This window comes from Cicer arietinum, chromosome 6, assembly GCF_000331145.2.
Source record: "Cicer arietinum cultivar CDC Frontier isolate Library 1 chromosome 6, Cicar.CDCFrontier_v2.0, whole genome shotgun sequence".
Taxonomy (NCBI): Eukaryota; Viridiplantae; Streptophyta; class Magnoliopsida; order Fabales; family Fabaceae; genus Cicer; species Cicer arietinum.
In genome coordinates this window covers 16,207,513-16,220,698 of record NC_021165.2, presented here as the reverse complement: position 1 = coordinate 16,220,698, position 13,186 = coordinate 16,207,513, and the positions used below count along the sequence as shown (strand labels likewise).

The 13,186-nt window shown below is 30.9% G+C and overlaps 1 protein-coding gene and 1 long non-coding RNA gene across 3 annotated transcripts; both read left to right on the top strand.

Moving 5' to 3' along the window:
• Positions 1–4,477: 4,477 nt before the first annotated feature.
• Positions 4,478–5,129, top strand: LOC140920846 (uncharacterized). The gene is made up of 2 exons (XR_012163397.1): positions 4,478–4,669; positions 4,761–5,129. It is a non-coding gene; the product is annotated as an uncharacterized lncRNA (long non-coding RNA).
• A 3,873-nt stretch (positions 5,130–9,002) lies between these two features.
• LOC101499910 (WUSCHEL-related homeobox 9-like) lies at positions 9,003–12,224 on the top strand. 2 transcript variants are annotated; one of them, XM_027336200.2, is made up of 5 exons: positions 9,003–9,190; positions 9,295–9,471; positions 10,740–11,534; positions 11,629–11,813; positions 11,914–12,224. In XM_027336200.2, the coding sequence occupies exons 2-5, from the start codon at positions 9,342–9,344 to the stop codon at positions 11,917–11,919; spliced, it is 1,116 nt and encodes a 371-aa protein (XP_027192001.1). In that variant the 5' UTR covers positions 9,003–9,190; positions 9,295–9,341; the 3' UTR covers positions 11,920–12,224. The 2 variants fall into 2 exon arrangements, with proteins under 2 accessions (XP_027192001.1, XP_027192000.1); XM_027336199.2 differs by having other exon boundaries at positions 11,611–11,813.
• Positions 12,225–13,186: the final 962 nt, after the last annotated feature.

Below are 13,186 nucleotides of genomic sequence, written 5' to 3'. Positions count from 1 at the left end.
TTTTTCGCAACATGGCAATGATCCTGAATACCAATTAAGTTTCGATTTAAGAAGGAAAGAGAATGTAAAGAGATAAAAAGGGTGTTGAGGTGGAGATTGAATTGTGAAAGAGTAAGCTTTGATGTTTGTGAAGAAGATGCATAAAAGGAGAAGAGTTTGGTGAAGAGGAAGGGATTTTTGTGGTGACCAGTTACTACTATGTGGGTTTTGCATGCATGTTGAGCTTGTTTAAAAAATAACATAACATAACAAAACACAAAAACAATAAGGCCTTTTACAGCGCTTATTTGGAAAAAGCGCTGTAAAAGAGCCTTTTAAAATTAACATAAAGAGACATTTTAGAGCGCTTATGTGGAAAAGCGCTGTAAAAGGCTTTAAAAAACATTCATATAACATAATAACACACGGAGGTCTTTTACAGCGCTTATTTGGGAAAAGCGCTGTAAAAGAGCCTCTTAAAATTAACATAAAGAGACATTTTAGAGCGCTTATGTGTAAAAGCGCTGTAAAAGGCATTCAAATAACATAATAACACACGGAGGTCTTTTACAGCGCTTATTTGAAAAAAGCGCTGTAAAAGAGCCTTTTAAAAATTTAACTAAAGAAGCCTTTTAGAGCGCTTATGTGTGAAAGCGCTGTAAAAGGCATTCATATAACATAATAACACACGGAGGTCTTTTACAGCGCTTATTTGAAAAAAGCGCTGTAAAAGAGCCTTTTAAAAATTTAACTAAAGAAGCCTTTTAGAGCGCTTATGTGTGAAAGCGCTGTAAAAGGCATTCATATAACATAATAACACACGGAGGTCTTTTACAGCGCTTATTTGAAAAAAGCGCTGTAAAAGGCATTCAAATAACATAATAACACACGGAGGTCTTTTACAGCGCTTATTTGAAAAAAGCGCTGTAAAAGGCATTCAAATAACATAATAACACACGGAGGTCTTTTACAGCGCTTATTTGAAAAAAGCGCTGTAAAAGAGCCTTTTAAAAATTTAACTAAAGAAGCCTTTTAGAGCGCTTTACAAAATAAGCGCTGTAAAAGGCTTATAAAAAGCGCTGTAAAAGTGTTACGTATATATAACAGTTACCTCTTCAGTTTCCTCTTCATTACGTAACCTTCATCTCAACCTTCATTTCTTCTCTTCTTTTGCAAACCCTATCATCCCGTCCTTTACGAACCTTATTTCCACGATCATCTCCTTCATTTCGAACCTTATTTCCATCCAAGATCATCTCTCCCATTTCACACAATATATTTTCATTGAAATACGTAACCCTCATTACGTATTTCTTCAAACCGTATTTCTGTGAACCATATTTCTGTGAACTTTCTGCAAACCCTCTTTTCTTTGCATTTCGTCTTTCTTCGAACCATCATTATTCAGGTATTGATGTTATTAAATTTTTGTAATCATTAGAATGCATGTTGAGCTTTTTTAAGATATACTGATACATGTTGAGTTTGTTTATAATAATGCATGATCCATGTTGAGCTTGTTGATGTTATACTAAAGTGCATGTTGAACTTGTTGTAGTTAAATGGATACAAACAAAGATTTAGAAGTTCAAAATGAAGAAGTTGGCACCTCTAAGACTTACGAAAAAGAAGTCAAACGTGGTGCAACTATCATGCAAAGGGTGATTAAAGCACGGAGCAGTGGCATTAAATTTGAGGTATACTATATATACTCTGTTTGCTGTGTGTTTTTTTATCTTTTTTTAGGGTTTAGGGCATGTACTTACTATATGAGTTTATTAGGTTGGCTGGAACGAGAGTGGTCAGCCAGTTGACCCCAACAGCTCCATGTTTGTAAGCTACATTGGGGCTGTTGTTCGTCAAAATGTCCCAATAACAATAGACAACTGGAGAGATAAGGCGTTGAAGGATGCCAAAGATATCATCTGGAATGACATTCAAGTAAATATTTTGATCTACTCTTTTGTCATTTATAATTTTTTTTCTGTAAAATACATTACTTATAATTGTTTTCATTGCAGACCACTTTTGTTCTTGATGAGGAACGAAAGTCATATGTTTTGAGAGTTGCTGGGAAAATCCATCGTGGATTTAGATCCCATCTCTCAAATTTCTATCTAAAAGATAGAGAAGGAAACACAAATGCTGAACCTCCAAAGATATATCAACATTATATATCAAAGGATGAATGGAGTGCATTTGTTTCCAAACGTTCTGACCCGGCGTTTGTCGTAAGTGATTAATTTATTAGCATTTGTGTTTTATTATTCATATTCGTAGCGTATTTTAAATTTTTACACAATTGCTATTTTTTTTTTATATAGAATATTAGTAAGGCAAATCGCGAACGGGCAAGCAACCCAAAACACCCATACAAGAAATCACGTATGGGATATGCACGCCTTGAACAAAAAATTGTAAGTAATTAAACATCACTTGTAATTTGTATTATAAACTATAGTGTGTAACTAATTTGTATTATTTTGTTTATGATTTTAACGAATAGAGAAAAGACACCCAAGCCGATCAACCCTTGGGTCGTCATATCTTATGGAAGGAAGCGCGTGTTAACAAAGAAGGAGTGGTTGATAATGAAAATGTCAAGAAAGTTGTAGAACTTTGTGTAAGTATATTATCACTTTAATATTTTTTAATATTGTATTTTAAAAATGCTATTGAACTTATCTTTTTAATGTTACATGTATTTTAGGAAACTATTGAACAAAGTTCTGAAACTCAAGAGGGCAACAAGGATACGTGCAGGGACATTCTTGGGAAAGTGTTTAATGTCCCTGAGTATTCCGGTCGAGTGAGGGGGAAAGGATTTGGCGTAACTCCCAAAAGCTTTTTTCCTCAAGAGAAGCGCCAAAAACCTTCCAACGAGGAAGTATTAGAGAAGCTCAGAATCTTATCGGAGCAAGTGGCACTCTTGGTGAATACGAATAAAGACAAGCAACTTCCGGTTCAGCTCCAACCTGAAATACAAATGGAGAGTGAAACCGGGAGTTGCAACGTCGGTTTGAAGAGTATTCCCGAGGTAATTAATTACTTACTACTTACTTGCTTATGTAATTACTTATGTATTAAACAAACTTATATATTAACTGTACTTATGTTTTAACTATTGATGTAGGGTGTCACTACATGTGTCCTATACTTGTCCTCGCCGACTCAACGGAAGGTGGGAAAAGGAATATTGCACAATACTTCGGGAGAAGTATTGCACAATATTCCGATCCCCGCGGGCCATGTCAAAGTATCGCCTACGGTTGCTTTCGAACCAACTGCACCGTTGCCCATACCGGACAACGATGGAGATATGAAGTTCTTAAGCGACGCTATTGGCAGTTACGTGGCATGGCCCACACACCTTGTTGCCCTCGAAAAAAAGATTCCCAAGGACAAATCAGTTACATCTCCCGAAAAGGTTTGTCACATTTATTGCCTAAGGTTTTTTATTTTTTCAGATTCAATAAACTAACATTTTACCTCATTTTTGTAGGTCCAAATAAATAAACCACCCCTACAGCCAAAAAAAGGCAGCAGACCTCAAAAATTGGAGGTTAATAGGGCTGAAATTAATTATTTGAAATGAAAGGTGCTTTTTAGCTTTTTATGGCACTTTTTTTAAAAAGCGCTGTCTTTTATCTTTGTATCCAAAATTATTTTGATCCAAAATCACTTCACAATCAGTGCACACAACAACAAAACATATTCAAATACCATAAGCAGTTCACACAATCAGTAGAACATAAATCAGAACTCTGTAACTTTTTTAACATATATGTAACTCTGTAATTTACAACCTAAGTAACTACATTCAGATACATATATACAACCTAATTTACAACCTAATTACCTACATTCAGATACGTATATATATATAACCTAATTTACAACCTAAACTACATTCAGATCCATATGCATGTTCATATATTGTGTCCTATGATCATTTACATATAATAACTAACAGAATATACATTATATGCACTAGCTACCATATAATATTCAGATCCCTTGCCCAGCAGCAAGCTATTTCCCAGAAAATCAAATAATTTTCATGTCAAGCACGTACTGACACCATTCTTCCTTTAATTCCATCAGATCTTCCTCAGAATATGATGGACTGGAATTGTCAAAGTACTGCAATATAAAAATTGAACATATTATATTAAGTTAGTATCAAATATATAGATAATTTATATATGAAAATCATATAATGCAAATACCGTACCGTTTCTGGGATAATAGTTTTATTCTTCTCAACAATCTCCTTCATGAATCTCAATATGTAGTACCCACAGTCGATGTTATTTGTTTGACGAGGGCACTTTATTGAGATCCATGTAATGTTATTAGACTTCTGCTTCGACACTTTAGCACCTCTTTGAGCTCGATAAACTTTTAAGGCACTATCGAATGAATAAATGTGATTATTAGAGCATGAATATTTATATATATATATATATATAAATATTCATGCTCTAATAATCACATTTATTCATTCGATAGTGCCTTAAAAGTTTATCGAGCTCAAAGAGGTGCTAAAGTGTCGAAGCAGAAGTCGAATAACATTACATGGATCTCAATAAAGTGCCCTCGTCAAACAAATAACATTGACTGTGGGTACTACATATTGAGATTCATGAAGGAGATTGTTGAGAAGAATAAAACTATTATCCCAGAAACGGTACGGTATTTGCATTATATGATTTTCATATATAAATTATCTATATATTTGATACTAACTTAATATAATATGTTCAATTTTTATATTGCAGTACTTTGCCAATTCCAGTCCATCATATTCTGAGGAAGATCTGATGGAATTAAAGGAAGAATGGTGTCAGTACGTGCTTGACATGAAAATTATTTGATTTTCTGGGAAATAGCTTGTGCTGGGCAAGGGATCTGAATATTATATGGTAGCTAGTGCATATAATGTATATTCTGTTAGTTATTATATGTAAATGATCATAGGACACAATATATGCATATAATGGATCTGTTAGTTATTATATAATGGATCTGAATGTAGGTAATTAGGTTGTAAATTAGGTTGTATATATGTATCTGAATGTAGTTACTTAGGTTGTAAATTACAGAGTTACATATATGTTAAAAAAGTTACAGAGTTCTGATTTATGTTCTATTGATTGTGTGAACTGATTGTCTATAATATGTTCTGTTCTACTGATTGTGAAGTGATTTTGGATCAAAAATAATTTTGGGTACAATGATAAAAGACAGCGCTTTTTAAAAAAAGTGCCATAAAAAGCTAAAAAGCATTTTTCATTTCAAATAATTAATTTACAGCGTTTAAAAAAAAAAAAAAATAATGCATTTTACAGCGCTTTTTTTAAAAAGCGCTGTAAAATGTTGTTCTAAAGCGCTTTAATGGTGCACCTTCAACAGCGCTTCCGTGAGAAAGCGCTGTAATATGTACAAGAAAAGCGCTGTAAAATGCAGACCCATAATATGAAATTATGGGTGGGCATATTACAGCGCTTTTTTGAGAAAGCGCTGTAAAATGCAGACCCATAATATGAAATTATGGGTAGGCATTTTACAGCGCTTTTTCGAGAAAGTGCTGTAATATGCACACCCATAACTCATATGACGGGGTGCATATTACAGCGTTTTTTCGAGAAAGCGCTGTAATATGTACGCCCATATATGAAATTATGGGTGGGCATATTACAGCGCTTTTGTGAGAAAGCGCTGTAATATGCACACCCATAACTCATATGACGGGGTGCATATTACAGCGCTTTTTGTGAAGAAGCGCTGTAAAATGTGCATAACAAGCGCGCGTTGTATTTACATGTTTTATAGCGCTTTTATAGAAGCGCTGTTGTATCATTTACAGCGCCCGTTTCCACAGCGCTTATTTTTTTGAAAAAGCGCTGTAAATGGCTTAAAAAAGCGCTGTAAAAGCCGTTTTTTCGCGTAGTGCATATCAGACTTCTATCAATGTCAAACTAATGCGTAAAAAGTAAATTTATCACATACCACAAATCAGACTTAAGCTTCAAATTTTTTGACAAATACGACCTAGTAAAGCCTAACTCGACTCTAGTCTATTGTCACCATAAAATAAATTACTAAATATATAACTTTTTAACGTCACATATCTTTTATCTAGAGAATAAGAATAACTAACCACCGATGATTAATCTCCATCAAATTCAATTAATAAAGAATCAAACGCCTTAAAAAGTTGGATATAAAAAAAGAATTCAAAAAACAAATATGCATTTGCATGGGTATTAGTGTTGGAAGGATAAGGATTGAAGGGATTTATAATTAGATTTATGGTGTTTGGGGGCATCTCCTTTTTTCAATGATAAGTGAATCTTATGGTTGGTTATGGATGAGGTATTGGGAAAATTATTTCATTGTATATGTTAATTCCATATTTTAAGAATACGGTTATCCCATTTTTGCTCATTCAAATCCTCATTTCCACATCTCTACCAGGATCGGACTTAATACTTGTTGAAGCTTAATTCAAACTCTAAAATAAAATATTAATAAATAAAAAATAGAGTTTTTTTTTTAATATTAACAACTATATTTTATTATAATTTTATTTAAATCCTACATTTTTATTTTATGAGATATACAATATTTTAATTAAATATGTTAATAATTGTATCTTTTTATAACTGTAAAGTCTTCAACTTATGATACTATTTAAATATTTTTAACTTTTTGAAATATAAATATACATAAAAATTAATTATTTTTCAAAGATAAAAAAATCTGACTTTACTGGTTTTGGTCTTGTGCCCTAAACTCAACAACAAAATCTTTCATTCTAAAAAATAGATAGATAACCACAACCTTTATCATCAACAAAACAACCCAATAAATACAAAACTTTCATTCTAAATCCTTGGATGCAAATTATTTGCTTTATTTTGTTTAGATAATAATTTTAGAAAAATTTTAAAATGGAGGGATTTCAAGAGATAATTTATCAAAGTTAAATTTAGAAAATTTTAAATACCATCTAAAATATATGAATTTCAAATTTCATCTTTACTTTATAAAATATAATTCATGAAATGGTCCTATATGCTTCAAATTTAATCATTTTATATTGTTTAAAAGCGCACTTTTGGATAATATATGTTGACAAGAAGTACACTTTAAAAAATAGGCAGAAGTACTCTTTTATAACTTTTATCTTATTAACAAATAAAAGTTATTTTTACTATTTAGATCATTTATCTAATTATTTTGGTGGTTCAACTCTTTATCTTTTAAAATATTTACAAAGTTATCATTAATTTGTCTTATTTTATTTTGTTTACCTTATATTTTATTTTATTTACAAAATTATTCTTTAAAATTTAAAAGTGCACGTATTATTATTACTAAGGGACGTATGGAGCATAAATGGCACCGTGTTAAAGGTGTCTTGATTAAGGAAGTTGACCAACAAATATTTGCTTTCAAATTCGTGATGTTGATCTCTTAATTCTTGGTGTTCCACAAGATAAGTCCCCTTCATGAAGGTTCTCAAATATTGGGGTCCAAGTTCATCACTTGCCTAAAAGTCGACATCAAGAGACCCGTCGACAATGTGTAAGGATAAACAAATTCAAAATTCAAAATTTGAAGTAAATGTGTATAAAAGAATACCATTGTGTTCCATATTCAAGGACACATCAATATTATATTTCCAAGAAAACAGACGCAGTCATTAGGTAATCACAATGATGTAATGGGGGAGGGTATTTCGAAAGTCGAGCTCAAAAAGATTAACTAGTAATGAACTCTTGGACGTTAAAACAGCACACCATATTCAAGTTCATGCTTCATCCTCAACATCATCTTGCAAGTTGATTGAGGATATCTATAGTGCTTGCACCAAATAAGATGATGTTGCAAAAGGCAACCTTGTGGTTCCTATCTCAGATCATTCTCCTATATATCCTATGCAAACTTCATCATTATGGCTCACACACACGCTCCTTTTATTGAACTCATCCATTCCAATTCTCACATGAGAGTACGTACGATTATTGTAGTGTAGATATGCATGCACAAGCAAGCACTACAAGTAAGTCGTGTGTTCCGTCGTCGTAGTAACGACTTTCACTTTCACTTACATATACGTGCATAATCGATTTTTTTTTTGCACACTTGGTCATTGAATCAACAATTAAATGAATTATTATTTAATGAATTGCTATTAAATATTATTTATTGATCAATAACTATTCAACATTATTTTAAAATTTGTAATAAATAAATATGTTGAAAAAATCACAATGGAGAAAATATATCAAAAAATATTACTCAAAACTTTGTTTCTTAGAAGATACTGCTTTTATATATATATATATAAAAGCAACGTTGAATCAACTAAAATTTTAGTATTTAGCTTAAAATTTGAATAATATATTGGGGGTGGTATATCGAAAAAATTAAATACTATTAAAATTAAATTACTAATAATTGAATGATATGTGATATATATATTAAAACTCTTAGTTTAGTCAATTTTAATAGATATACATGCGTGAATAAATTAAAAAAAATTATTAGTGAAAAAATTCATAATACCAATACTTATTTTTTATTTTATTTTTTATTGTATCCTAGAAATTGTCATATATATATATATATATATATATATATATATATATATTAATTTTCATTGACCAAAAGTTTCATATAATTAATGCCTGAGGGAATATGTATTTAAAAATAATAATGAAAACTTAAGTTTGGCTCAAATCATAAAATTATGAGAAAGATAAAAAAATAAAATTCTATGTCATCTATTTTACACACAAAAAATTTATTTTATTTATATTACACTTAAGTATTTGTTATTTGTTTACAATAAATAAGTGAAATAATTTTGACCATAGAACATTTAATATTAGTTAGATAAAGAAAAAAAAAAGATTTATGATTTATTGAAAGTTTTGAAAAGAAGGGAAGATAAGGAGGAATAAGAGAGAAATGTAACGGAAGAAAAGTAAATAAGGAGCCCTCGAGTCAATCCAAAGGCTCCGTCCCTTATTTCTTCGTCAAAAAAACCTGAAGAAAATAAACTTGCAATTACTAATCCACCACCGCTTTTCCAATCCATTTTTCTTCTTCGCTTTGAAACCTCCACCCTTATTTACTCTTCCTTCTCTCAACTAATAACAAATTCTCCTTTCTCTTCTTCACTACCAAATCAAGCAGTGTAAGTCAATAACCTACTTCTTTTCTTTTTTGTTTCTCCTTTCCATTTAATTATTTATTTTATTCTAATAATTTTCTGTGTCTTTTCATATATCATGCATCTAGCTTCCAGTTGAATAGTTGTGATATATATATCAACTTAATTGGCATTGATGGCTTCCTCCAACAAACATTGGCCTAGCATGTTCAAGAAGTCGTCCAAGACGTCCAACCATCTCAATTGGCAGCATGGTATCAACTCATCTCTCCTCTCCACTGCTTTCCAAAGAACTCCTACTTCAGGTTCATTTCATTCTCTAATTTTATTTTTTTTAAATCTAATCAAAAACTATATTGCAAATTATATATTTTAATTTTACTCATTCAATATATGATTATTTTCGAATAATATCAATTTTTTTTTTAAGTTTTGAAATTTTGTGTAAATTTGCAGAGATAACCTACTTGATAATTTATACATGCGCAACTCCATGATCCATCCATCCTTTTTATTTTGTCAATGAAAATTTAATTATTTTTTATATTAAAATTATATCAAAGTAACTAATTCTTAATTTATCTCTAAATATAAGATCCACTGCAAAAAAGCTCATCTCTAGATATGAACCAAATATCGTCAAAAAAAAAAAATATATAAACCCAATGTTAATACCAATTGCCTTTTTCTTTTAATTTTATTATTATTATTATTATTATTATTATTATTAGAAGAAGAAGATGAAAAATAAGAGTTGGATACATCTTTACACAAAAAGATATTTTTTGGTAATATTTGTACACAACAGATACATTAAATATATTACTTTAACATATTTAAATGACAATTGTGTAATAAAAAGCCACAAAGTTAGTAACATTAATATTTGGAAAATGAAAACTCTTTTCAATTTGATTTTAATTAACTCTAAATTAAGGTTGGTTAACTTGACAATTCTCTATATTTGTATATTATAAGGGAATGCCAAGTTCCCTCTTTAATAAAATAAAAAGATTGATTGTGTCTTCTAATTTTTTATTCATTTAAACTATTTTATTTACAATTTTTTTTATCCAATTAAAAAAATGAAAGTTCACTTTAGAGTTAAGTATAGTCCAACTTTATTTCAGTTTAAATTTAAATTCGGATTTTTTTGAACAATTTACTTTTCAATTAAAATTCATTAACCCTTAGAGCTGAATCAAATGGATACATATCAAATTTTTGTGTAGTTTGTTTTTCTTCTAATTAAATAATTGCTAGATTTCTTCTAATTAATTAACAAATTCTAATTATTTTATTTATAATTTTACTCTTCTTCTTTACCCAATAAAATAACTCAATTTTTTAAAATAATAGCGTACAATTTTATATCTAGTATTTTTTTTCGAGAAAAATGTCAAAATATCTTCTTACAATATAACCCTCTTTCATTAATTAATTTAGTAAATGATGTATGTAAAAAAAAAAAGTGACATATTATGATATGATAAGAAAAAAGAGAAAAAAAGTAAATGTAGGGTTGATTGGAAATGATGTTAGTTATATTTGATTTGGTAACAAGCATTTATAGATGCAGGAGCAGGTGACGAGAGAAGTCCAGAACCAAAACCAAGATGGAATCCAAAACCAGAACAAATTCGCATACTTGAAGCAATCTTCAACTCAGGCATGGTGAACCCTCCAAGAGAAGAGATAAGAAAAATAAGGGCACAACTACAAGAGTATGGCCAAGTTGGTGATGCCAATGTCTTTTACTGGTTCCAGAACCGTAAGTCAAGGAGCAAACACAAACTTCGACACCTCCACAATTCTAAAACCAATAAAAACAAGAATCCAGAATCTTCAAATTCTTCAAATTCTCTCCCTCAAATCACTGCACCACCTTCGTCTTCGTCTTCTGATAAGAAAGCCAACAATGAATTCTCCAATATTGGTTTTTCAAATGGTGTTGTGGTGTCTAATTCCCCTACAACTACAACCTCTGTGGATCAAAACCAAGCTAGTGGTTTTTTTCAGACACCATTTTATAATTTCCCTGTGGAGAATAATAATAATGATGGTATGACAACACAAGGGTTTTACTTACCTGAGTTTTCTAATATCATTCACCACCAGGATTTACCTCAACAGAATGTTGTGCCTTTGGTTAATGATCAGATCATGATCATGAACTTTGCAAATGAAAATCGAAATGGAACTTCTTCTTCGATGAAAGACCAGCAGGGTCAAGATATTCAAGACCCACAACTCAGTTTTTGTGACACTTCAGCTTCAAGTACTGAAGATCCAACTCTTGTTCCTCACATTCCCATTACTAATGCTGCAGATGTTACTGTTCCACCCTCCATTACAGATCAACTTCAAGGTAAATGTAATCAAACAATTCTTATGCATAAAAAAAGCACTATAAGTTGGACATGAGAATTGATTTACTGTGTCAGGTGTTGGTGAGGAGGCAGATGGTAGAGCAAAATGCACAGTCATCATAAACGACGTCGTATTCGAGGTTGATGTGGGGCCCTTTAACGTTCGTGAAGCCTTTGGTGATGGAGCTGTTCTCTTTGACTCCACCGGCCACCCTATTCTCACCGACGACTGGGGTGTCACCCTCCACTCACTCCACCATGGCGCATCTTATTATCTGGTCTCTTTCTTTTCTTATAATTTTATTTATTTTATTTTTATGAGTGACCAAATTAACCATCTACATTTGAATGCTATTAATATTTTATTTTCTTTATCAGATTTAAGGACGTGAAGCTCACCCTGCAGCTATTGCTAGGGATCATTGCAGGATTAATTCAGATACTTATATATGCTGTCCTTTTTCTCTCTATTATTTGCCATACTCTTTAATTTATTTTTTCTTTCTCCATATATATTATATACATGTCCATTGATACTACTAGGGTTTAGGAATAGGGTTACTAAAACTCACGACCACGACTCATAGCTGATTGGGTCTAAGTCGTTGAATTGAAAGTATGACTATGGAAATCTTAATGTGGACCAGGTCTATATATGTATTTTTCCTTTTACTTTAAACAAAACTATCCCCTGCTTTAATTAGTAGATATGATACTTTTTATGTGAATAACAATATGGTATATATATATATGTTAAAATTAAGATTGCATAATCACCAATGGAAGTAGTGAGTCTAGAACTGAAATAACTCACATGGAGATAATCTATAGAAAACAATAGAGATTAAAGTATACTTTAATATATGTTTTATCATAGACTAGTCTCAATTAGATGTTACTTTTTGATTATAGAAGTTTGTGATCTTTTTTATTCTCACAAATATGTTGATGAGTAAATTCATGTCAATTTGACAAAAATAAGAAAAATATATGTTTATTGAGTATCAACTAAACGCATTCATCCATTTTTCATTGTTTTCTATTAAACAGCACGAACATATCACGTCTTAACTGTAAAGACTAGAGCTTCTTCTTTTGAGAGGGGTTCTTTGTCATAAAAAGACTGAGAAATGTGTTTGGGTTGAGAGTGAATAAGCAATTTAATCATTCACATTGTGAATATCAATCAAATGAATATCTTAATTTTGTAAATTTGACAAATATGTACAATAATGGAAATTGTTCATATTTAAATTGAATATTTGACTCGTTCACGTTCAGACTAATATTCGTATGAAATTTAGAAATTCAAATATCTTATGGACTAATTTGTTCATAATCAATCAATAAACAATTATAATTACTTACAAATTTATTCATTAAGATAGAATCCACGTGGATAAATTGAATATTCAATTACATATAAACTATTTTTATTAGACTATTTTTAATGATATATTCCCTGTGGGTGGGTAAATATGGAGAGTTTTACCAAAAACTATACATGATTGTAGAATTTCAACACTATCACATTATTTTCGTCAGATTTAAACCGTGAATCCAAGTGGGATGAAAAACGTGGAAGGGAGTGGTTCTTGTTGATGAGAGGTCACATCTAATTCACACAAAGAAGCACAAGTTGCAACTTAGT